General features: G+C 42.8%; 1 protein-coding gene across 2 annotated transcripts in view; it reads left to right on the top strand.

The window, feature by feature from the left end:
- LOC120796195 (adhesion G protein-coupled receptor A3) overlaps positions 1-24,656 on the top strand; it is a 157,243-nt gene that overhangs the window by 95,298 nt on the left and 37,289 nt on the right. For both annotated transcript variants that reach the window (XM_040138689.1, XM_040138688.1), the window contains exons 13-14: positions 7,861-8,071; positions 8,524-8,732. In XM_040138689.1, coding sequence (XP_039994623.1) covers positions 7,861-8,071; positions 8,524-8,732 — 420 coding nt within the window. The remainder of the gene's footprint in view (positions 1-7,860; positions 8,072-8,523; positions 8,733-24,656) is intronic.

The raw sequence follows: 24,656 nt of genomic DNA, 5'->3' as shown, positions 1-24,656 counted from the left end.
CACCTATTTTCTATTTGTAATCACTTAAGTTTCCCTTCCCACTAACACACCTGATCAAAGCTCCATCATCACCCAAGTCGGTCACTGTCAGTTTGTCTGCTAATGTTCCTGCATTGGTTCTCTTGTGTTTTCCTTTTTCTCACATACCTATGTTTTGTTATCTGTTTGTGCTTGTTTGCCTGCCTGTTCATCCACCTGTCTGCCAGTAAGTCAGTTTTCATATATTAAAAGCTTCTTCACTGCATCATCCAGCCTGCCTTTGTGTGTCCGTGTTTGGGTCCATCCGGCTTGTGTTGCTATCGTTGTGACATTTATATGCTAAAAGGAGGGCATAAATAGATGGCACTCTCCTTCTCTTTTTCTTTAATTTCCCAGATCTGCTAGATTTACTCTGCCAATTCCCAGGGGGCATTTTCCAGGCATTTAAATGAGAGAATAGGCCCTTTTAGACTACAATTACATCCCTAGACAATGCTAATGGTAGCTTAAATACATTTAAGATAAGCAATGCACCTTTTTGAATTTGTATATATTCATATTTAAAATTGCTATTTTGTTAACATGATTTGCCATGTAATGTTCTCAACACAGCCTTTGCCTTTACATACAGCATTGTGTGTTGGATTTCATGTAGTTGTCTTTGTCCTGGCTGACAGGACATGTGAGTGAGTGTGTGTGTGTTTGTGATTGGTTCACTTCCTCCCTGCTGCAGGGTTCAGCTGGAAGCAGTCAGCTTGTTGCATCATCTACCATGCTGATGGGACCATAGCACTCCCATTATGCTGTTTAGCCACGTGCGCGTGGAGGTGATTCATCTCTAAAGCTTTGTTCTTTCTCCTCAGCATGATTTGTCTTTGGTATGCAGACTGCGACAACCCCTCGACCCTTCTCGTGTCTCATTCATTTACACAACAGCAGGTGTGGGTAGGTGCGATGCGAGGGACGATAATGTCTGCAGCCCAACACCACTGTGTAGGAGAAATCCTATAGAGCTGCTGCCTGTGTTAAATTATCATTAATGAGCTGCTCTCAGACCACTCTATATCTTGCATCATAATGCTCTCAAGAAAATGTAATACATACGCTTTCCTGGGGGTTGATCAGATCACATATAAAACTAATTACATCTGCTTTTCTTATTTAATCTTTGAAATCTTAACAGTTTGATCTTTGCAGAAGAGGAGGTTGAGCGGGTGGTTAATCATGTTCCCAAGTGGTCTCGGTCTCCAGCCAGCCATCCCACTGTAGCATGTTGTACTCGGTTTTGCTGATCGGTTTTGCTGATGAATGACCCCCAGTTCCCCACAGTCATGCATATTCATGTATACCCATGTTGATGTAAAGGCACTTAACACATGAAGCGCCCCATAGTCCCCTGCTCTGCCGCTTTGGAAGGAAGTTAAGTCACGTAGATTCATAAGCAGGTTACCATGGAGACACCTGGATACTACTAGCAATACCTTCATGCCACAGAATCATAAATGGGATGAAGGACTATGGGCTAACAAAACTCTGGTTATTACTATTAGCTAATACACACTATAAATCATATAAAGGAGGCAAGATACACATCTCAAATCCCCTGTGTATCTGTATATGTGTTTGTGCGTGTGGGTGGGTTTGTTTTACAGCAACCGGATTCATTACAGCATGAATGTCAACAGTTAGGGTTATGCTCTGCAGTATAATTATTTCATTCCAGTTAATTTGCCGAGTTCACCTTTTTCCCTCAAACTGCCAACTGTTTGATGGCATACGTTTATGAGATCAATACTTGGCCTTGGCTTGCCAAAACTGAGAGATTGTCATAAACACCACACACGCAGAAAATCAAATTGCGACTGAAAAGTAATTGAATGATTCAATCTGCGAGGCACACACACCAGTTCAAAATCATTTCACCTCCAAGCTGAATCTCAAATTACAATCTGAAAAGGCCCAAAGAGACCGCAATTGTTCTACTCCCTTTCTCTTTAGATGGAGATCTACTTTAATCATGTTGTTCAAGTGGAATAACCACTTTCTGGTTAAAGCTACAGTTCTGACTGCGGTGCGAGGGACTGGACAAGTTGTGACATTTGATATCTGTGCAGTACAGTTGTTTCTGACGTGAGATGCAGTGTAGCTGAAATAATGCCATCTGACAGGTGGAACAGAAGTGAGAAATCTATTAATGAATTAGTGGCTCAACATGACCTTGGTTGTATCGCTGTCTTGTCCTTTTTTCTGTTGGACCGATGACCCAAAATAAGTTTCTGTTAACCTGGGAGTAACTGAAAGAACAGAGATAATAGATGTACTGAATTAAGGGGCGTTCTGTCATAGGTTTACCAAACGGGCAGTCCAAATAGAGAGGACGGGACCCTGCGGACTAACCCGTAGTTATGACTGTGTTTCACCTCTCGGGCAGTGCTAGCACACCCACTTTGTGTGATAGCCAACTGTTATTGCTTCACCAAATGAGCAGCCATTAATCCTGTCTCCTTGCCCTGCAGCTGAATCAAACTTGAGAAGTGTGAGCGTGGGAGAGAAAATGTGGTCATAGTAAAGCACGAGTCGGACTGTTCGACTGTCTGTGTGTGTGTGGGAGGGGAAGGTGGATCCTTATCCAACCTCAGGTAAAAAAGGTATATTGTTATGGACTTGATGCTAGCTCTTTTCCTCGGATTCCAGTCATGCCAATTCAGTCTTATTCACAAACAGTCCAATTATAACTGCTTCAGCAGTACTGAAAGTGAGCATTTTGGTGAATAAACACGTAATGAATGCTTTAGAGCGAATTAATACATGAATAGATAAGAGGCTCGGGGTTTGTCATTGGCGCTCTCTGTAGGCACTTGATGGAGAGCCATGGACAAGAATATGAAGGTTATTTAATGATCCAACCATTTACTGTCTGCTCAACAACAATGACAGACTAGAAACACAGATGTCATGTTTTCAGTATACATAGTGAGCTCTCCGAAAAACACTTGAGATATTATTTACCTGTAGTTCCAGATATCAGATATTTGTTTTACGTTGAACTGCTTATATTTTCAAAGCTAAAGCTTTCAAAGGCAAAAACCAGAGAGCAAACTTGTCATTGAGATACAATCCTTTTAAGTCTCCAGCTTCTGTGTCAGCTAAACTTGAATGTAGTATTCATGTAAATTTAAGATCAGTAACTAAGTCATGTTTGTACTTAATTATAATAAAGATTGAATTACATTAAAACCCCTTTATACATTACTTACATGCGGGATAAAAGAGTTTGCATCCTGTCAGAGACTTGCTACTGTATAAACATTTTTCCTTCCGTTAACCATAACCAAGATCTTTGCCTAACCAAGTGTTTTAGTTTCCTAACCCTAACATTACTTTAACCATAGTTTATTTGCCATAACCACTAACCTTTCCCCAACCTTAACGATACCGTACGTGTCACGCACAGAAAAGAAAAGCGACATCTTTAATCTTTAAAAATGCTCAAATTGGATGTAAAAAAAAAAAGGCATTTGACATAATCTCTAGTTTTGCATAATCGTCCTATATCAACATTTTGTCTGTATATATGGATGCTTCCCATAAACTGTGCTCCTTACACTGTGGATGAATTCACAGACCTCACTGTGAACCGTTTTCGTTGCATCTCAAGTTTCATAGGTAGACATCTAAAAATCTCTGCACATGAAACCGAAACTCTACATGGTTTGATACTGCAGTGCAATAAGTTAGAACATGTTCTTTTTTGATTTGGTGAACTGACCCTTTAAGGAATAAATGGGAGATGAGTGATAGGAATTTTTTTTTTTCTTTGTGTGCCCAATTTGTTTTATCATTACAGAGTGCTGCATGGAAATATGTGCTTTCAGGAGAAATTCTGTACTTTGTCACATTCATCTTTGCCTTCACTAACAATGGGTATGTAGGCTACATTGACGTGGCATCAGGAGACTGATGAGACAAACTCTTCTAATACATTTCTGGATATGGAGGAAGCTGAAAATGGCCAATGAGGCTCTGCAGAGAGTGTCATATTTGCATTAATTAATGCTGAAAATCTGTGAATCTCCCTTCTAGGATCTGTTCTCTCTGAAAGACTTTGCTCATTTTGGCTCATTATCAATCACCCTGCAGCAAATATATTAGTTATACTTTTACACACAATGAATCCATTCATTTCTAACCCACAGTGCATTTTTAATCAAACAATGCTGTCCATCTGTTGCAGCCTTGAATGTTTTGGTTAAGACACAACCCTGTGATGTGACAGTTTGAGTTGGAGCTGACTGAGGAGAGTGTAGCTGACAGCTGAAGCACAGCTCTGCCTCTCCAAAGAGCCTGATTTCCTGCTTCAGATCTGCTCAAATTTTCCCCCCAACCAACCAGCACAATCCGTCTGGAGGAAACAGACTCTCGTTGGCATGGCAACCATGGAGGACTGTGTTTAATTTCTCTTGATAAGTAATGCTAAAAACGCTACAACATAATAATGCTTAAGAGGAAAATGCCTTTTAAGCTGCAGCCATGGAAATCACTTTTGTAGAATTATTTCCTTTTGTTTATATTTTTATGCAGCTCCAGCAGAGGCGTGAGTATAAGGTCCTACTAAATCGTACTTGTGAGCAAACTGATTTATTTCAGGCTCTAAAACATCACGGGAAGAAAAGACGCCCTAAAGCCTCCCGATGTCTGCCTATTTGTCGTGGTCATTGTGTCTTTGACCACGTCTGCGCTGACAGGACTGCCAGTGATTACCAAAAAAAAAAATTATGCAAATCTCCCATCATGCTCGTCAGCAGTTCCTCTCGGCTGGGGCCGAGCTCACCCAGCTGCCCTTTGAGCTAAATTCATTTCATTCATAGTTAATTTCCAAGTTGCCGCCTGTGTAAATAAATAAATTTATCTCTCCCACAGATATATCTACAAAGGCACAGAGCTCTAGCTTTTTCTAAATTTGGATAATACAACAAACACTTACTGGCTCTTTAAAATTTCACCTCTTTGTCTAAACGCATTCGACAGTAATCCCCTTGTAAAAACAAGGAGCCATGTTTAAGCGTGATGTTTATGCTTTGCTTTGGTGGCTGCCCCGGGTCAAACATTGCTGTTGTGTTTTGCCCTGCAGGCTGTTTAGCAGTTCTGTGGTTCAAGCGGTGCTGTGCATCAAGGAGCAGGTGGAGGAGGACAGAGGGAGGGAGGTGGATGAGAGGGAACAGCCTGAAATAGGAGGTGACTGCTGACATTCACCTGGATGCCCTCTGTAAGAAAAGGAATAGGTGAAGAAAAAAAAGGAAAAGGAGAATGATCACCAGGCTAGAGTGAGAGACAGAGGGGAGTGTGTGATTGTGGTTACTAAGGCTACAGCATGCTGCCCTGTTTGAAAGGGAGGGGCTTGGGGGAAGGTCAGACGGCTGAGGTACATCCAGCTAAATCAACTCTGAAGTGTGAGGTCCCCGGTGGTGTTGGCATTGAGGAAATGTAGCTGTTTAGGTTGCTCAGGAGGAGCATAGATTGTAGTTTAGAACGGGGCCTTGCACACACCGTGGCTTATAGCTCACCCTCTGGGCTGTAAATCCCTTTGATACACCACATGAAGGAGGAAGAAAAGATGTAGAAAGAGATGAAGAGACAAGTATATGAGATAAGATTTCTTTATATGAGTTGTACGCTTTGAAAACATGTCCTCCTGGGTCACCGGGCATCCATGTTCGCAATATGAGGAGGGGCCCCTCGACTTGCACGCTAGCCCCGTGTTCAACATTCTCGATTGTCACGGAGGCTCAGATGCTCCCTCACCCTATCCCTCTCGGAAACGGACAGCCAAACTTAAGCCGTTCGGAGAAAGGAAATGATGCAACATAAATTTTAAGGCAAGCCTTCTCCGTCTTTCTTCCTCGCCATTCACATAGCCTACACACACCGCTGGGTGCAAATCAATAGCCTTTCAAGAGTGAGTCAATACAGAAGCTAATAGCTAACAAACCCGATGCTGTAGAATCAACCTCTGGGTCTTCACACACGGTGGCTGTAATGTAAAGGAATTGGGCTTAAGCACACCTTCGCTCTTTGTCACCTATATAGAATTATTTTCCAGGGTAACAGAAGGGCCAGTAGCGTCAAAACAACCCATACTCTTGTATCTGAGGGGCCACAAGGTCTGTCATCGCCAGGGGACCCACATGTAACAAACATTACAACACTGTAGCCAGCATTAGAAAATATAAGAATTAGAAATATTAGAACGGACAAATGAGCCCTTGTTTAACTTGATTAAGAAAATTTGGCCCTCTTTCTCCTGGTCATTGATTGGGCTGAACGTCTGACTAAGCATCTCGCCATTAACTGTAAGGGCACTTTATGGGCATCCACATTCATCTTGGGCAGGAAGTTTCCCTCCCCTCTAGGCTCGAAGCGCTGATCCTCTCACACTGGACAGTGACGTGACTGAAAGCTGAACAAAACAGCCTTCATTTGGAAAACGAGCCCCCGCGTAACATGATCATTATCTTTATTATGAACACACATCATCATCAGCGTCACCATTAGCATCATTCTCCATTAGGATCACTGACTGGATAAATATGTGGGGACCTTCAGTGTTTTTGCTTCGAGAAATCTCTTCAGGATGCAGAAATGTGTTAATAACCTCAGCTATTATGTTTGTTTGAAAGAAGAGTTTCCGTGTAATCACTTCTTAATAAATCAACAAAACGATAACAGTCTGTTTTGAGCACATTACTGTTTCGTACTCTGAAGGTCACTAACCAGAAGATTAGCACTTTTCTGAATAAATTACAGCTGAGATACTGTGTGGAAGCCTTTCCTTTTGAACCTTGTGTCTTTATTTGCCTTGGCGAGTACAGTGTAGTTCCTCCACTCTAGTTTTATGTATTAAATATTAAACACATAAGAGCCTGCACTGTTATATCAGCCGAGTTTGAGTGTGTGGCCACACATGTAGGTCTTATATGCTGACGCTGTCACCATGGAAGCATTTTTATGATTAAACTTGATCTTTTGGCAGGGTTAAGTGCTGCCTGTCGTGTAGATGCAGTGAGTCCAAACACCCTTGAGCAACATTTCCGTCCACCAGGGGCGTCCGTTCACTAAACCCTGAGCTGTGCCAAAAGTTCCCGCAGCTGTTATCATGTAGCTCCAAAAGGCTGGATCCTGATTTTAGCACAGATTTTCTTGGGACAGGACAGGCAGAGACTTCTGACTCCTAGTATGTTATTTATTCAGTATGTGAAATTATTAGCTACAGGTCATAATAGATCAGAGGGATTATGGATCTTTAATGCAACTCTTGTGGGATTTGGGGCTGCTAAGGGGATTGTTGGGTTTTGTTTTGTTTTTTTTTACAATAAAATGCAAGTTTACAGGATCAGTTTGGATTCACTAGGGCTCAAAGATGGTGCGTGTCTACCACCTTGACATTCCCAAGGCAAGCCTTTCTCCCAGAAAACCCCAAATTTCCAAATGTTGCCAGGGATGTTTTTTTTTTTTTTTTTTTTTTTGGGGGGGGGGGGTCTCTGGTGTTTATATTCGGTGAAAAGAAGATAAAGTCAGACCGGTTGTCTCTTTAAATCAAGCTGCAGTGTTGATGTGCCCTCAAGCTGAAATGGTAAGAACCATTTCCACCTCTGCGGCAGGGAGCCTGACCAAATAGGCGCACTAGAGCGCTTCAAACGTGATTCTCATTCCCTTGGTCACTTGTGGTCTATGGTCGCCTCCACTCGTGGAGAGGAAAGCAATTTGTCAGTCTTTTCTATTGGAGTTTGTTTGCACCCTACCCCCCCCACCCCCACCCCCGCGCGCATCTCGGAGACATTATTTAATTTTTATTTTCCTCTCTTTTTTTTGTTCCATCCGCAGAACTCAGTGGCAGTCGCCTCAATCCATTTACCGCTGGCTGGTACACCTATCTCCTCCTCTGCGTTGCAATCTGTTGATAACTCCACCTGCAAGCTGCAGTTTATTGTGTTCCGCAATGGGAAACTCTTCCCTTGCACGGGGAATTCGTCAAATCTCGCAGACGATGGGAAGCGGAGGAGCGTTTCAACACCAGTTGCTTTCACCAAATTAGGTAAGAGGAAATCCATTTTCTATCATCATGCCTGTGATGTCAACGCATCATGCTTACACACGCACGGAGTGTATCCGTTTGTTCTGCGCCACATGTGAACACACAGGCTTCACAGCCTCCTGTGCACGTTGACAACATGAATCAAAACTCTTTGTTCCTTACTCCGGATGAATAAAAGCCTGAATGTTCACATCGCACTGCGCTACAGATGCGCCCAGATGAAAATGGCTACTTTAGGTTTCTTTTTGAGATTCAAGTTTATCCACAACACTTCACAGAATAGTCTGACGCTGGAGTATTGTCTACATAATGGAGCGCGCGCGCGCGCGCGCGGGTTGTGCACACGGGGGTTTGTGTGTGAATGTGCGCGCCCATGTCCACGCTTCTTTTGCCACAGCACTTACAGACTTTCCACTTGGTTTCCTTAATTGAATGCATGGCTTTTCTTACAGATGGGTGCAGCCTCGGGAGCTCCGTGCACTCCGTCACCATTGCTCTCAGGCACTTCGCACTGGGTGTAGACCCCACCGCAGCCTACTGGGATTTTGACCTGCTGGATGGACACGGTGGCTGGAGGGCAGAGGGCTGCCACATAACAGGCTCCGGGGGCAACACGACCACTATTCATTGCACCCATCATAATAACTTTGCTGTGCTAATGGTGAGTAGTCTACTGTGTGGTACCAGTGTCATTCATTTTAGCACATCAATGCCCCCACATAACGTCTCTTCCACTGCTTAGGGCCTATTATGGATCAAATGGGTTTTTTTTTTTTTTTTTTGGTTTTTTTTTTAAACCGTGGAATAGACGGAGTCACGTGTTTTAAGAAGCACTTCATGCAGGGACCTTTAAAAGCTTCCTTTATTGTTGCCCCTTCAGCAGAGGGAAAGGATTTGTCAAATGCGCTACGGGGATTTATTGGCTCTGGAGTATGCGCGACGCTAAATTCCCCCTATATCCTGGAAATGAGAAGTTGCGTGTGTTGTATAGTCCGCCACCCTTTTCCGAAAAGCAGCACAGCAGCTGAGATAGAAGCGATGCTCACGAGAAGGAGCGCCTTGTCAGGAGCTATCCGCCTCCGAGCGCAAGTGCTGTGCTAATTGGTTGCAGCCACCGCCGGGCGAAAATGTTGGACTGTAACACATAGCATCGGTCTTCTGTGTCGCTCAAGTTGGGTCCCGACGCCGCCGAGATGCCTTCTACTGACGACGTCCCCCTGTTCAAATTGATTTCATGAGGATAATACCAAAAGCGCAATGGCATCGCATCGCCCAGTCGCTCCGTAGAGCCGCTGCGCCTGGTCCGCTTTTTTTGGATGAAAAGAAATCCTCCGGATGTTTACCGAAGAGTGGGATTCGTTAGACTGGGAGGTCAGTTCTCAGTGGAGCATGAAAAGTGTTGTGCTTGAGATGTCGGTGCTTTCCGAGTTGCCTTTTTTTACCTGCATATTTTATGAAGCCGCTGTTAAAATTCCGTTGTTTTTCGTGTGTGGAAATGAGCTGGCTCGAGGAAAAAAAAAAAAAAAAAAAAGCCGCATAGGAATGAGAGAGTGGGGTACAGAGGGAAAGCGGTATATTAAAAAAAAAAGGCATGGGGTGCTCAGAGGGAGAGAGTGGGGTGTCTGTGGAGAATACTAAGCTGTTGTCAGACGGAGAACAGATGTCAGATTGTCATTGTCTATGTGGTTTTTTTCTTCACACACGGGCTTGGGGAGGCGCGCCGTCAATGGGCACCTTGTGGCTGCCAGGATAGAGCGAGATCGGCAAATTTGACACGTTTCCTGGCAGCAGATTCACGATTTGAACTTCAAGACACGTCCGACGAAGTAAAAGGTGGTCGTGGCGATTTTGGAAAGCCGTCACAGGCGAGCGTTTGCGCCGGGGATATGCGCGTCTTACTAATGCAGTCACCACACCCGCCTGGTCTCTGCAGTGCCCGAGAAAAGGACCCTTATTTACGGACTTGTGACATCATTCTCCCGCTGGCCTCATCTAAAATACAGTATATTGCAACGTTGACCCTTAGGGTGGCTCCTGCAAGTAGACTACTGGACCTGTTGCATAATCTTTTCACGTCAAAACTGAGATGGATTGCCCATTACTGGCCGACCTCAAGTTGACCATTTTCAATTTCGAGTATTTTCCAGTTAGGAGGCTCCATCAGTGAGGCTCTGATTTCTAACTCATGAAGTGACAGCGTTGAAATAACATTGTCCCCCGCACATCTGTGTTCTAAAGGGAGACCAGGGTAACAAGTTGCAAAGTCTGTATGACCAAAGTTACATGTTTCAGCTGCCGTGACAGTGTAAAAAAGGCAGGTGTCGGTGGTGTACGCATTTTCTGGGTGTGAAGTATTGTCCTCAGCAGTTACACCAGTACATAATAGAGCTGTATCACCTTCCTTGCCACTAAATGATACAGCTGAATTCCTGGTTAGCCGTCTGCAATATACGGTGTGAGAATCCATGTCATGGTGCATCTCTGATGTTGAGCACACTGGCAGAGGGTTAGCCACAGAGCATGTCATCTTTGAAAGATGAATAATGGAACAAAATCATTTCAAAGAAAATTGTGGGTGCGTATGTGTGTGTGTGTGTGTGTGTGTGTGTGTGTGTGTGTGTGTGTGTTGGGGTGGAGGAAGAGAAGGGGGGGGGTCAATTCCTGTTGATCAAGACTCTTTTACAATCAGCTCTTATGCGGCTAGTGTGTGTCTGTGTGCGTATGTGTCTGTGTGTGTGTGTGTGTGTGTGTGTGTGTGTGTGTGTGTGTGTGTGAGTGCGTGGAGATAATTAGTCTACAAATAGGATGACAAGCCGATGCAATTGTCCCTGGGGACCGAGGTTTGGGACATAAAAAGTACTTTAATGAGAATCTTTTTGACTTGGTTCAGAAACAATGACACGGTGGAGAGTCTCCCTCCCCCGGCTTTGTGATCAGAATGCCAAATATCTGACTTGGGACAGAATCTGCGTGGAAAAACTCAACAGCCTCTATAGCTTTTGTTTGAGCATATATTATACTCCCCCTGCTGTGGAGTTTGAAAATTGATCGGGGTAATAGATGCATCATTACGTTTTCCACACATTGGAAAGCAGGTCAGTTAGGTCAGTTACAGATTGTTTTAGATGTGGGTCAGGTAGTGAAAGACAGCATGCCTCTCTTTTGGATTTATTCTTCCTGCACTGAGCTGAACTGGAAACTGTTAGAACGCAGCCATCCCAGATTTCAGCACCGGGGACAGTTCCCATGCAACCCCCCCCCCCCCCAAATCTTCCTCCTGCAGGCCTGTGTCTGTCTGAAGGGGAAGGGCTGACTCACTCATTTACAGCAATGCAGCCTCATCATCTGTCCTCATCACCATGACCAGCCTCACCCTCCGACCCCTTTTTTAACCCCCAGCTCCCTTATTGTCTTTGGGGTAGCTAATTTTATTCATTTATTTACTAATTTATTCATTGAGCTGATAATGCAGATGAAGGAGTTCCTGCGTTTGATTGCTGCAACACTCCAGACTGTTTAATATGCAGGAGCAGACCTTTTGAACGGGAGACACACGGAGGGGGTGGCTGGCTTTTGTAAGTATCCAATCGTAACTAAGGCCCTCAGGCCACAGTCCAATGAGGGTAGAGCTGTTCAGAGATGTATTCCCATTCACTGTACAGGATATAATGAAAATGTGAGGCAAAGTGGAAACCTGGAAACAGGAGGCTCCTCTAGCGAGGCTTTGCATCACGGTTACAGTGGAACAGCTGACCTTTCGGTTAAACATGGTAGAGTCTCATCCAGTGTGGATGTAGGCGTCTTCAGTTGAGAGTTTGTAGTGTTTCTTGTTGATGATGGTTTGTATGAGAAGGGAAGATAAGGATCAAGAGAGAGGCGGAGATTCAGAATAGTCCAGTGTTGGATAAAGTATTCAGATCCTTTACATAAGTAAAAATACCAGTATAGTAATGTTAAAATACTCCAAGTAAAGGTCTTGCATTCAAAATCTTATACAAGTAAAAGTATAGAACTATTATTCAGCAAAATTTACTTAGTTTGAAAAGTAAAAGAACTTGTTCAGCAGAAAAGTGTCCCCAGAGACTCTCAGATTGCTAGTACTGATCAGCATCAGTGTGTAAGCAATAATTTACTGTTGTAGCTGACTGAGGTGGAGCTAATTTTAACTAATTTACAATTCATACAGGTCAGTATTTTAGCCCTCTGCTTCACAACCTAGGGGTCGTGAGATGGTCATAGGAGTAGGAAAGAATACAAAACAAAGCTGCTAACCACATCTCAGCCTTTTTTTTGTATTTTATTTTGTTAAGTATTGGATTCTTTTGCGTATTTGGGCCTTGAACAGTTATTTAAATTAATCCATCTGAGAAGTTTATGAGAGAAATTTCTCTTTTAGTGGCACTGCTAACAACACATAGTCATATGAAAGATGACAAGGAGCGTTTCCGTAAGGGGTCCCAAGCCAAAAACTTTGAGAACCGCTATTTAACAATGTGTTGTATTTTATAGGTTTTAGCTTAAGCCAATCTAAAATGTAAAAGGTAACTATAGCTGTCAAATAAATGCAGTGCTAAAAACTGCTAATATTTCCCTCCCTGATGGAGGTACTTTCCACCACTGGAACAGTCTAATTGACGGGATGTGAAAAAATTAATATTTATATAACTCAGTCACAGTCATTATTGCAATGGTTGCCACACACAACACATGCTCATTAACGCCATTAAAACCAGAAATCATGTGGCCTCCTTCACGAACCAATCATACAAACAGATTCATTAAGTGATGTAAGAGAATTTGTCGCATTCAGCAATTTTATGAGAATTTTGTGTTAGGTACAAAGGAAATTCACGAGTGGTCCAGAACTGTTGTTTGTCCACAGAGGAAAAGACTTAATTTGACTTAAGAATTGCAACACCTTAATCTGTATGAGCTTTGGGTTTAAATAATGTTACTGAAATCAAGTGTAAAATATTTTGGTCATCGTGTCAGCGTGATGTGCATTTTGGCATGAAAACTTCTACAATTCATTACTTGGAAAATTCTCAGTCACTAACAGCTGTCCCACGGTCTTTATGTTGGTCCCTTTTCATGGGAACATCCTCCATTGTACCTGACAGTGTAACCTCACCTCTAATGAAACATAGTCTGACATCCATCGCCATGACTGTCACGTTGACTTGACCGCCTCCCATTTTAGTCAAGGACTGCTATTGGGTTGCAACAAACAATTGTCCACAAATGGAGCAGAGGGGGTAGCCTTATAAAGCATTTTGGTGGCGTTGATTAAACTAAAGATCTGATCTCATTCATCAGGTTGAAGCAAGCAGTTTGTGCAGTTAAAAGAGTTTGCTGAATCATTATGAGGCTTCATGGTCTCAGGATCTGCTGTTTCAGAATCGCTAAAGAGACCACAATTCACTTGTCTTTGCTGATGCTCCTCTGTCGTGAACCAAACCAGCCATGACAGGATCCCATCTTGATACATTACGTCTCATTGGCTGAGCCTTCGACAGGCTCGATACCAGTGTGGCATTACTACTGATTGCTGGGGCTGACCACAAGCCCTTGTCTCCCATACAGAAGAACAAAATACCTGTACGGTAGAACAACTATGAGAATCCATCAATTCTGTAAAACGCTTATCCGGATGACTATGAACACAGAAGTAACCAGCCTGCATTTCATAAACAATAATTCAGCTGTACTTTGTTTTTTGAGGCCTCCCAAAATGTGTATTGCTACGTGAATCACTATCATTGTCTCTTGAAAGGTAGTAACTTAAAGGAAGTGATGGATGAATGGATGAAAATTAGAAAGCCTTCTGTGCTTCAGCCTCATCGATGCCAATTGAATGTCATTACTACATTCTGAAAAAAAAAAAAACCTCTAAAAAAAGTTGTTGTCCACATTCAATCCACATTTAGTGTTTTCTAGTTTAGCAATTATGGCTAATACACACAAACTGTTAGTGGTGTAGGACATGTGTTGCTAATTGAAAATAACCGCCCAGCAACTTTGAAATCCTCTGTAGCTCAAACACAGTGTTTTCTTGTCTGTCTGTTTTTCAGCATCTAGCATTCTCAAAGTGGTATGTCCTCATTAGTCCTTTGTCCACAACTGTGCTCAAGGCCAACACAATGAGACAACAATCCAGTTTTCATTTTCACACAAACAAGCTCAGGCTTGAGTGAGGTTAACTTTGTCCCCACGCCCTGGACTTTTCTATCTCTGAGACATTTTCATCCTAAAGGAGCTCTGATGTGTGTGTTTTAGGAGATGAAGGGATTTACAGTGATAATGAAGATGACCGGTTTAGATAGGCAACCGAGTCTCACAGCAGTGCATTGGCATTTTCTGTTGATATGCATTGTAGTGGGAGGGGACGACGGAAGGGGTGATGACAGACTGTGATATCAACATAGGGGGGTGCTGCCTCGTGGTTGTGTGTTAGATGATAGGGGATTAAAAGAGGAGGTTTGTGTTAGAGGAGCGGGACATCAGCCTCTGGAGAGCACTTCTGATACAAAAGGCCTGCAGCTCTCGGAGGACCAAATATCTCCCATACAGAAAGCTTGGCTGTGGATTAGGCTATGTGCAGTACCGATGTGTTAAAAATATATCTACAAAAAGTGAGATTTCCTGAGATGAAGATCATTTTATAGATTATGGATTCTGCTGCAGAAATAGAAGATAACTTCTGATAGTAAAAAAAAAAACAATTGTGCTTCAAGCAGAAGTTCAATATTTTGGGAAATACACATTCGCTTTCTTGCCAAGAGTTAGAGGAGAAAATCAATACCTTTCTCATGTCTGTCCAGTAAACATATCTATAGCAGCATGTTAGCTTAGCTTAGTATCAAGGCCGAAAACATAGGGGAACCACCAGCATGGCTGTGTCCAAAAGTAACAAAATCTGCCTACCTGCACCTGTGAAAGTCAGAAATTAACACATTATATCTCATTTGATTGGGCCATAATAAAACAGACGAGTGAAACCGACACATTGTTATTTTTACGGTTTGTTATGTACCAGACTGTTTCTTGGCCAAGAGCAGTAAATTGGCAACCTCACTGTGACGACAGACTCTAAGAAGTCACTGTTCCCAGCGAAAAAAATGATCAGGCACATCACCTCCCATAAAACCACAACATGGTCTTCTTACACTTTGGTTTTAGTTCAGATTAAGCGAACGAGATGTCCCATTTTAATAAGTGAGCTTTGAAGGTGCTGGTAGGTGGGTTTTGTTACATCTGGGCAAATCCATTCTGCCTGTTTGCCCCTGTTTCTAGTCTTTACGCTAAGCTAAGCTAACTCTCTGCTGGCTGTAGCTTCTCATACACTGGACAGATTGTCACGATGTTTACATGTAACTCTTGGACAGGAAATTAAATTAGTATATTCCCCAAAATACTGATCTCTTCCTTTAACTTGAATTTGGATAGTGCTGTTTTGGTTAAATTTGTTGTTAAAACCATAAAAAGGTGACTTTTATATGCCCTAAAATGTGAAATCCGATTCCCTGTGGATGTAGTAGACCACAAGTGTGACTGAAAGTCAGCACACAGTTTGACAGAATATGAGTGATCAGTAACGTATCATGCGTGTTTGTGTTGGTGTTAGGCTTTGTCATAATTATGCAGCTTAAGCTAATTCAACCCATTTAGCATCAGCTACCTTTCACCCTTTACCTCACTTGCGCTTGTTCCAAACGTGGCATCTGACAGACGAGCACTAATCCACCTCCATCCGCGAGTAGGAAGCCATGCAGCCTCCTCACCAGCCGCTGACTTAACCAGTTACACTGAGGCTTAGTTTTATGCTGCACTGTGTGAACTTTATGCACATGAGTTGAGGTTTAGCTTAGGTTAATATTTAATAAATGCACTCATGTTCCATTTGTAAGCATTAACTTAAATTTGATGTCAGGCACGATTACTTCAGCACATGGGGATTGGTGGGTGTGAGGGAGTGTGTGTGCTTGCTGAAACCGCATTAACACTGCAGACTCTCTCTCTGTTCCTACTTCTCTGATTTAACAGCTGGTGAGACGGAAGGGGGGGTCCAAAAGGCCACAGTCAGTGTTTGCTGACTATGGACTTGCTTTGAAGTTAAAGGGGAAAGGTCTGGCTCATCCAGCACTCTGCCCTGCCCTCCCAGAACAGAGTGCTAGTGGTCAGTAACCTGACATGTGATGCAGATTGTTTTCTCCCTGACTAATGAGTTCAGGGCTCACAGACCACCATTTATCTCAGACATCAACAGTTTTACCCTTGCATTGCTAGAATAAGCCTGTACATACTACTGGCCCTTTCCCCTAACACTCTGTATTGTCCCCTCTATTTTTAATGCAGTGTGTATCCCTCTTTTAGCCTGGATATAAATTGCATTGCTTTAACCTATTGTTATTCAAATTATATATACTCCCCAGCTTAGTGTATGAAATATTATTATAGTGCTGCCCGCAGCAGAAGGGATCGTAGCCCTTAATGTGTGTGCATATATGTGTGTGTGTAAGGAAAGGTAATGGGCTGTTTGGTGGTCTCACAGTTTTGATGTTGTTTATATGCAGTCACTGATTAATTGGCAGGCAAAAGTGTGTTGTGGTTTTTCTGGAGGGGGAAACTGCTTGCTTGAAATGTAAAACTGTCCTTGCTGACAAGCAGTCCTTATTAAAGATAATGATGCAGTTGCATTTTGATTCAGTTTCCAAGTTGGTGATTTTGGCACACTTTTTCTCAATTAGTGAGATATGAAAAATTGGATGAGATGAAAATGAACTTTTTTTTGTGGCAATACTGTATGGCCTCACATACATCTGCTGCACATTCTGATTAGTCACAAATGATTAAAATGAAACAGGTCCCGCTTGTCCTTTTGCATGTGACAGAGGCCATCTGACATGCATGATTCATGTCCTAGAACACTGTCGGTACACACAGTCTCAACCAAACAGTTATCGTGCAAAGAAAAAAAAAGGACTGTTCACATGATAATATGGCATCTGATCTGAAGCTGTCGATGTTCAAATGTCCCCCACCGCCCAACCCCCACCCCCTCTCTCCCCCTTGTCTCACCAGCTGTTCCCCCGTCGAGAGTGCGACCGTCTCTGAACCCCAGAGACAGCTTGGTAGAAATGAGGGCATGCCGTGTAAACAGCATCTCTCTCTCTCTCTCTGTCTTTCTTTCTCTTTCCCTCTCTCTGTCTCTGTTTGAGTTTCTGTCACTGGCTTTCAATGGGGTTGCTTTATTTGTGCACTGCATTTAACTGAACTGGACAGCACCTCATTTGCACAATGCAAGGGCAGTCTAGACAAACACATTAGGAGCTTATTTTTTTTCTCTAATAGGGCAGTGTAGAAAGTGATCCAGCCCTGTGGCTGGCTGGATGCTTGGCTGGCTGGCTGTCTGCATGGCCACCTCTGTTGTCAGCCAAGACAGCAGCTCCCAGAAAGCCCGCCTCTGCCCCTCCATTTCACTGGTGCTGCTGCGGCCAGGCCCTGATTAGCAAAAGGATATCACCACAAAAACAGAAAAGGCCGAGGGTTAAAGGCGACAGTCATTTTCATAATAGACCTGGAAAAAATTAAAGTCATCGTGGCCTTTTCTGCCACAACTAGCCATTATCAGCATGCCCTTTGACATTTGACCTCATGTCCTTATCGCTTTGTAAAAGTGCATTCTTCTCCTTAACATACAAGGAGAGTACAGCCATGCCCTGCAGTTGTGCCTTTTTTTTAATGTAATGTAAGGTTGTGGAGCTGTGGCTGATGCTACTGGTTGCTAGGCTTGTAATTAGGGAGGAGCTATTGATGCAATTTGGCCCCCTGCACTCCCAGGGGGAAGATAAGGACAGCAGAAAAGGAGACTTGCATAATCTGAAGGGGGAGTGATAACATGATGGACGAAGGGGTATATCTTTTGGCAGGGTCTATTAAGAGCCCTTCAGATTTTTAGTCAGAGGACTCACAGTTATGTTTTGTTTTTTTTTAGGATTTGGTATTAACGTTTACATTTCCTGTTTTCAATGCAGGAAAGTATTCTCGAGGTTGGATACAGTGAGGCTGCCAAGGATTTTTTAGATTAGACCTAACCTTGCAAATAATTCACAATTTTCCATTTTTTCATTTTCAATCATGAACTACAAGACCCCACCTGATGATATCCAGGACAGACACTTCCGGAGACAGAGCAGTTCAATCATATATTTGTGCACTTTTATAGGACGAACCAAGAAGTAGTAAAACCCATGCATTTTAACAAGTAAGGAGCAGCTTTAAAGGATAAAACTGGTGATATTCAGTTTTTCTTTTATGTCGACAAATCCCATTAAAAAATCTCAACCAACAATGAATCGATCCTACTAACAAGTATGGTCTGTGTAACCAAAGCCTGATATACCTGTAGCTTATTCCTCTCTGCCACACAGCACCATGTTGTCCCAAAACTATTAAAAATACATCAATTAGTCACATTGTTGCACTGGGTGGCATGTTCCTTCATTACAATAAATGTGGGCATTGTAGTTGAACTGAGTTGATCTCACACACAAAGCCATGTTGCAGGAAATACTCATTGGTGTATATTAACCCACAGCTGAAAATAGTCCCCAACAAATGCAGTATTTATTCCTGTTTCAGCAATGATTGTTAAAAACTGAAGTGCCCAGCTGTTTTAGGGAATTGCTTGTAATTTTTTTTTTTTAATTAAATGATACATTTGTGACCAGTTTTTACAGATTTATGTCTCCATTAGAATCGAATGGGCAAAGGGGTGAGTGCCCCAGACAGGGCATAAAAGTAGTAAAATATTGAGAGATGGCACATTATTGGCTTTGGCCTATTCAAGAGATTTGTTGACACTGGGAACTACACAGAATGATGCCAGCCTTATCCTTGAAGGACACTTGGAATTGAATATTTTGGCTACTTGGATCTTTTCTCACAAGGGGATGGCATTATAAATCAGCAGGACTCTAGCTGTCATTCTGGACCATGAATGGGCCCTTGAAAGTGGTTGGTGGATGGGACCAGTCAAAAGGTTTAAAAGGAAGAAAACTGCAGTCACATATCAGATAAGGTGCTAAAACCGAACTTAAGTCAAATTTATTTGCAAAGAACAATATCACATACAGTATGTCACAGTGCCTTACAGGCCCATGGCGACAACAAGGAATAACTCCTCAAACAACCTCAACACATAGAGAAAAAAAAGGTAGAAACCTCAGGGGAGTCTATATAAAGAGAGAGTCCCCCTCCTTGGACAGCTGAGTGTGCAACAGCTGCTGTAGCTGGAAAAATGCCTGTTAAAAACGCATAAAATTGTAAGACTTATACAGAAGAATCACAATATACAAGAATAGGATTATAATTGAACAGCATGATCATAAAATCCCTAGAAGTCCAAGTAAGTAAGCAATTCTAAGGAAAATGTCCAGTGAAATTAGTCCAATGAAATAAGTCCATGACAGATCCGATATCAGTTCCTCAGTTTGTTCCAAGTCCAGCTGGGTGCCAGCTGGGTGCCAGCTGGGTGAGGTTAGTGGGCAATTTGGGGTAGCAGCGAGGTAATTTGAAAGATGGAGGTAGCCCAGCTCTTCCAGACACTCTACTATAGCCTTCCCTTGGTTCTGCTGAACACAGCAATGTTAGCTTGATGGATGGCAATAGAGATTATTTTAAAAGGAAAACATTCCCCATTGGGTTTGTCTGCAGTGTTGGGTTGCGGTGTATCCTTGAGTGTTGTCTCTGTGCGTCCATCTTGAGTTCCTGTGTTGTGTTGCCATGTGTGTTCGAGAGAATGTCAGAGTGGGTGAAGATATGTCTGAAAGTATGTACTGTATGTCGTAGTGAATTACAGAACCATAGATGGACCTTTGTATTGGTGTGCTTCAACTTCAAAGCTGGTTCAAAAATCCCCTTTCCAAACTCCCATTCCACATGAGTGAGCGATGCGCTCTGGTATCAAAGGTGAAAACTAATCTTTCACTGTCCTGAACATTGCCTTTGCCTTACAAATGGCTTCTAATGAGATGCAAACATGTAAATTAGCAGCGAAGGAGATGGAGCGTCCACTTAGGTCTAAATGGCACAGATTGCACAACTGTCAGATGGTAAAATGGAACTGGGCTGAGATCACGGTGAGCAATCTGTAATCAAAAATGGAGGAAAATTGCATTGCAGTATGGGGATGGAGAGACGGGGAAAGAGACCAAGAGAGAGACCTGAGTCAGACATACCCTAGCTTACTGGGATGAAGGGGTAATGATTTACCCTGTCCATCTCTCTCCATCTGTCTCCACGGTATTTGTCTACATACTGCTATCACTCTTCATTTCCTCATTTCTCCTATCGCTGTTTTTCATTGGCGTCCCTGCTACAAGCTGTTTTCTGTTAGATGCGCCACATAACATATTCTTGATGCATTTATTCTTTGCATGGTTGACTGACTCTTGTCTCTCAGCACCTCTGTCTCAGGGGGCTAAATGCTGCTACAGTTAGAGAACATGGCAACAACAGTCCAGCACTGGTTAAACTCCCTTACCGTGCTGAAAACAACATCACAGGGCCATTCATTTTTTTAAAGGTGGTTTTTTTTTGCTTTTCATGGAGGCAGTGGCAAGACCCCTTTCCTGCAAACATGCTTTCTATTCCAAAAAGCTGTGGTAACAATGTGGTTTCTATGGCGATAAAAAACAGAGCAATCAAATGCCCAACATTACACAATTGCTTTTTATGTGGTCAGCCAACACTAGAAGGGCTGCTATAGGTTTGTACTGGAGACAGAGAAAGAGCACTTGAAAATGGTGGACAGCAACAGATGTGTGTATGAGAGCTCTGTAAATGCACCAGCTCAGCACTGTTAAGCACCACACAGGCAAACATAAGCTTATTTACCCGCTGAGACCTCCTTTGCCAGAGAGCGATGCATTCTGTTAGAGAGGCTGTTTGCATTGTGTTGCTTGCAGAGGCTGGGTTTACAGTGCATGCTCTCCGCCGCACCGTCCTTAAGTGTTAACAGAGCAGAACCAGTGGAGCGCTGCCCATTGTTACAGGAGAAAAATGGCATGTTTTGGTGCAACGTATTGACCTGCAAGGGAAGGAGGTGTGGACCGGTGTAATGTATGCTCCCACTCTGTGTGCTGAACAGCATGCCGCCTCAGGGAGCCAAGAACAGAGCGTGAGCTGTGTGTGTAAGAGGGCTGAGGTGTTTGTGGCATGTGCTCTTCCATGTTTATGCCCGTGAATATGAGCATGCATGTGCTGCATGTGCCCCCGTGTGAGCACACACAGAGCCACATCCATTGAGCATTCTGTAGTGTGTTGCGATTGGAAGCGATGAGTCACCCCTCTCAGACACCACCTACCAACCATCTCTCTCTCCCCCCCTCTCTCTCGCTCTCTCTCATACTCAGACACACACACACACACACACACATGTGCAAAGACAATGAGAGAAACGTTGGTGCGCAGAGCAGAGTTTCAGGCTTGCTCATACATTCACTTTGAAACAAAGACGAAGACGAAACCTGTTCAAGAGGTTAGTCTTATTCCAGCCTCTTTGCTCTACATTTTTCTCACAAGTATGTCGGGTTGTGTGTTGAATCCAAAATTTGCGATGTAAAATCTCAACATGAAACTAGGTTTGGGTTCCGATAGCTGGTGCCTCTTTGGATTCGGTTCCAGGTTGGAAAAATACCTGGATTCACGAAGCTCTAAGACAAAAAAATATCTTAGGGAAACTCTTATCACTCAACAAACTTTCAGGTAGCAGGTCTCTCATTTTTAACTGTCACTTTTGTCTGTTGACATGACAGATTGTATCAGCAGTAGCTATGTTAATGTTAATTATTTAAGTAACTTCCCAAAAATTAAAAAATGGCTATTGTCTAGTTAACGTGCCCTTTGAAACCTGGTGTCTTTACTCGAACAAAGATCATTTTTTTAAGGGAGAAATAAGACTACTGTGATTGTGAGTGGGCTTCTGCTGTGTGCCAATTCCATACTACAAACTAATTGCATACAGTAAGCATTATTATTATGCATCATATAAGTGTAATATGTTTTTAATTGTTCAACTGTTTTTGAATAACAGGAAGTGTTTGCCAACAGACTCACATAGAGAAAACAAACATTTTCCACAGGTTTGATGATTTATGATTTGATTCTTATTTTCTTGCAGCTATGGCTGAGGAGGTAGGACAGGTCAGTTAATCACAGGGTGGTTGGTTTGATCTCAGTCTCCTCCTGTCCACATGTCAACATTTCGAAACGGCTTTAATGTTGTTGCTGAATGTTGTGTTTATACAATGTCATGAAAACGTTTGGGCAGCCCTGGTCAAAACTTCTGTTACTGTGAATAGTTAAGTGATTAGAGGATTAACTGATTTCCAAAAGGCATAAAGTTAAAGGTGAAACATCAACATTTTAGGAAAGATTAGTGTTTTGCTTTTGTTTTTCTACAAGTTTAGAGTGAAAAAAGAAAAAGGAAAGGGACACCATACAAAAATGTGGGGCACCCCAAGAGATTTGAGCTCTCAGATAACTTTTACCAAGGTCTCAGACCCTAATTAGCTTGTTAGGGCTATGGCTTGTTCACAGTCATCGTTAGAGGACCAAGTGATGCAAATTTCAGAGCAGGAGAAGGCTATAAGAAGATAGCAAAGCGTGTTCAGGTAGCTGTTTTCTCAGTTCGTAATGTAATTAAGAAATGGCAGTAAACAGGAATGGTGGAGGCCAAGTTGAGATCTGTAAGACTAAGGAAACTTTCTGAGAGAGCTGCTCGTAGGGTTGCTAGAAAGGCAAATCAAAACACCCGTTTGACTGCAAAAGACCTTCAGGAAGATTTAGTAGACATGGGAGTGTTGGTGCACAATTCTACTCTGCAGCAACACCTGCACAAATATGACCTCCATGGAAGAGTCATCAGAAGAAAACCTTTCCTGTGAACTACAAGCCTTTTGTAAGGAAGAACTGGTGAAAATCCCCCAAACAAGAATTTATAGACTCTCAGCTGCTACAAAAAGCATTTACAAACTGTGATACTTGCCAAGTGTTACTAAATACTGACCATGCAGGGTGCCCAAACTTTTGTTGGTGTAAATCAGTGTAAAAGCCCAGTTTATGGCAGTGGAGTTACTCCGTAAACACCAGGCAGCCTGTGATCAGATTGGGCAGCTCCCAGTAGCATATGTGTTTAACTGAATAAGTGTGAAAGGAGGCATCATGCTCAGCAAATCTTCCCTAGATAAATAAAAGTTAAAAGAAAGAGATTAGAGTCATTCCAGTGGTCTCTGCCTTATATTAAAAAGCAATCTTCTCAGTTCTTCTCATTGATTCATTCTGTTCATAGCAGACTTGAGTATTCACGTCTCTTTGTTCCAGTTGTAGAGGGGCGTTTGCCTACAGTGAATTATGAGCTTGTACTCTGTTTGCAGGGTTGTGCAGTGCACAGTGCTCATTTATTTGATAGTCACACTTTAAATATCTCCCTAGAACAGCGATTACATAGACTTCTGCATAGGAATATGAACAAACTAAAGCTAAATACAACACTTCTAATCTCAGGCTCCAGAGAAATTAATGCTAATGAAACAATGCCCTCTTGATGTTTGAGGAGATAAATACCGCATGACTTATACAGCTTAGCCTCAAATGACGGTTCTCATCTAGAGAGCCTTCATCTTTTATGTCGAGCGAGGTTCCTCATCACCTCATAATGCTTGTCGATTTGATGGATGTGTACTTGATTCCACGTGATTTGATTACTCATTTCATGGTGGGCCTTGTTTGCCTCCGCCTCCTTGAACATTTGGCCGGGCAAGGCGCTGATTGCGAGCATGACTGTATCTCAAAGCTACGAGCTGAGTGACAGCCACAAGGTACCGCTGAAATATTGATGGCCTGTGTTGATGCTGCATGACCGTTTTTCTGACTCTTGTCAAGTCCGGAGGTTATTCTGTCCCGCCACTAGCCTGTCTCTCTCTGTTATCCAGTGTATGGGCAAGCCAGAGTGGGTTTGATTTGCACACTCACTCCGGTTCTGTTCCAGCCTTCGCACAGCCACTCAAGGATGATAAAATACAGTGCTGGATGGGAGCTAGGAGCCGGGAGCCCGCTGGCTGTTCACTAGAGGATTTTAATTTTGTTTTTCTCTCACTCCCTTTCTCTTCCCCTCTCTCCCACAATGTTTGTGCATTCTTGCATGCACCAATGTGATTACAGCACATTTGTGAGGACATATGTCACAGATTGGCTTACAGATTCTGCGGTTTCAACAGATTCAATTAAAAACAGAATGCATTACATTTGCGAGAGTCTGGGAATTACTTGCATAGAGGTTTTACAGGTTGGGCAGTTCATCATCGTAACCAACCACTGGGCTAAAACAAGACACTGCACCTGTAAGTCCTCTCAGACCAGCATTGTATTTGTCCCATTTTATTTTGCAAGCCTGATAACCTTGCAACCACTGTGTCTGTGCGCTGAGATTATGGATCAAGTTTAATTGACTCTGGTAATCTGATTTTGGCATGAGGAGGACGGATCCTGGATTAAAGTTGTAACTACAACACAAACAGGGGAT

Source organism: Xiphias gladius, chromosome 11 (assembly GCF_016859285.1).
Source record: "Xiphias gladius isolate SHS-SW01 ecotype Sanya breed wild chromosome 11, ASM1685928v1, whole genome shotgun sequence".
Lineage (NCBI taxonomy): Eukaryota > Metazoa > Chordata > Actinopteri > Istiophoriformes > Xiphiidae > Xiphias > Xiphias gladius.
Note: the sequence above shows the minus strand (reverse complement) of the source record. Positions and strands in the feature narration are given on the sequence as shown.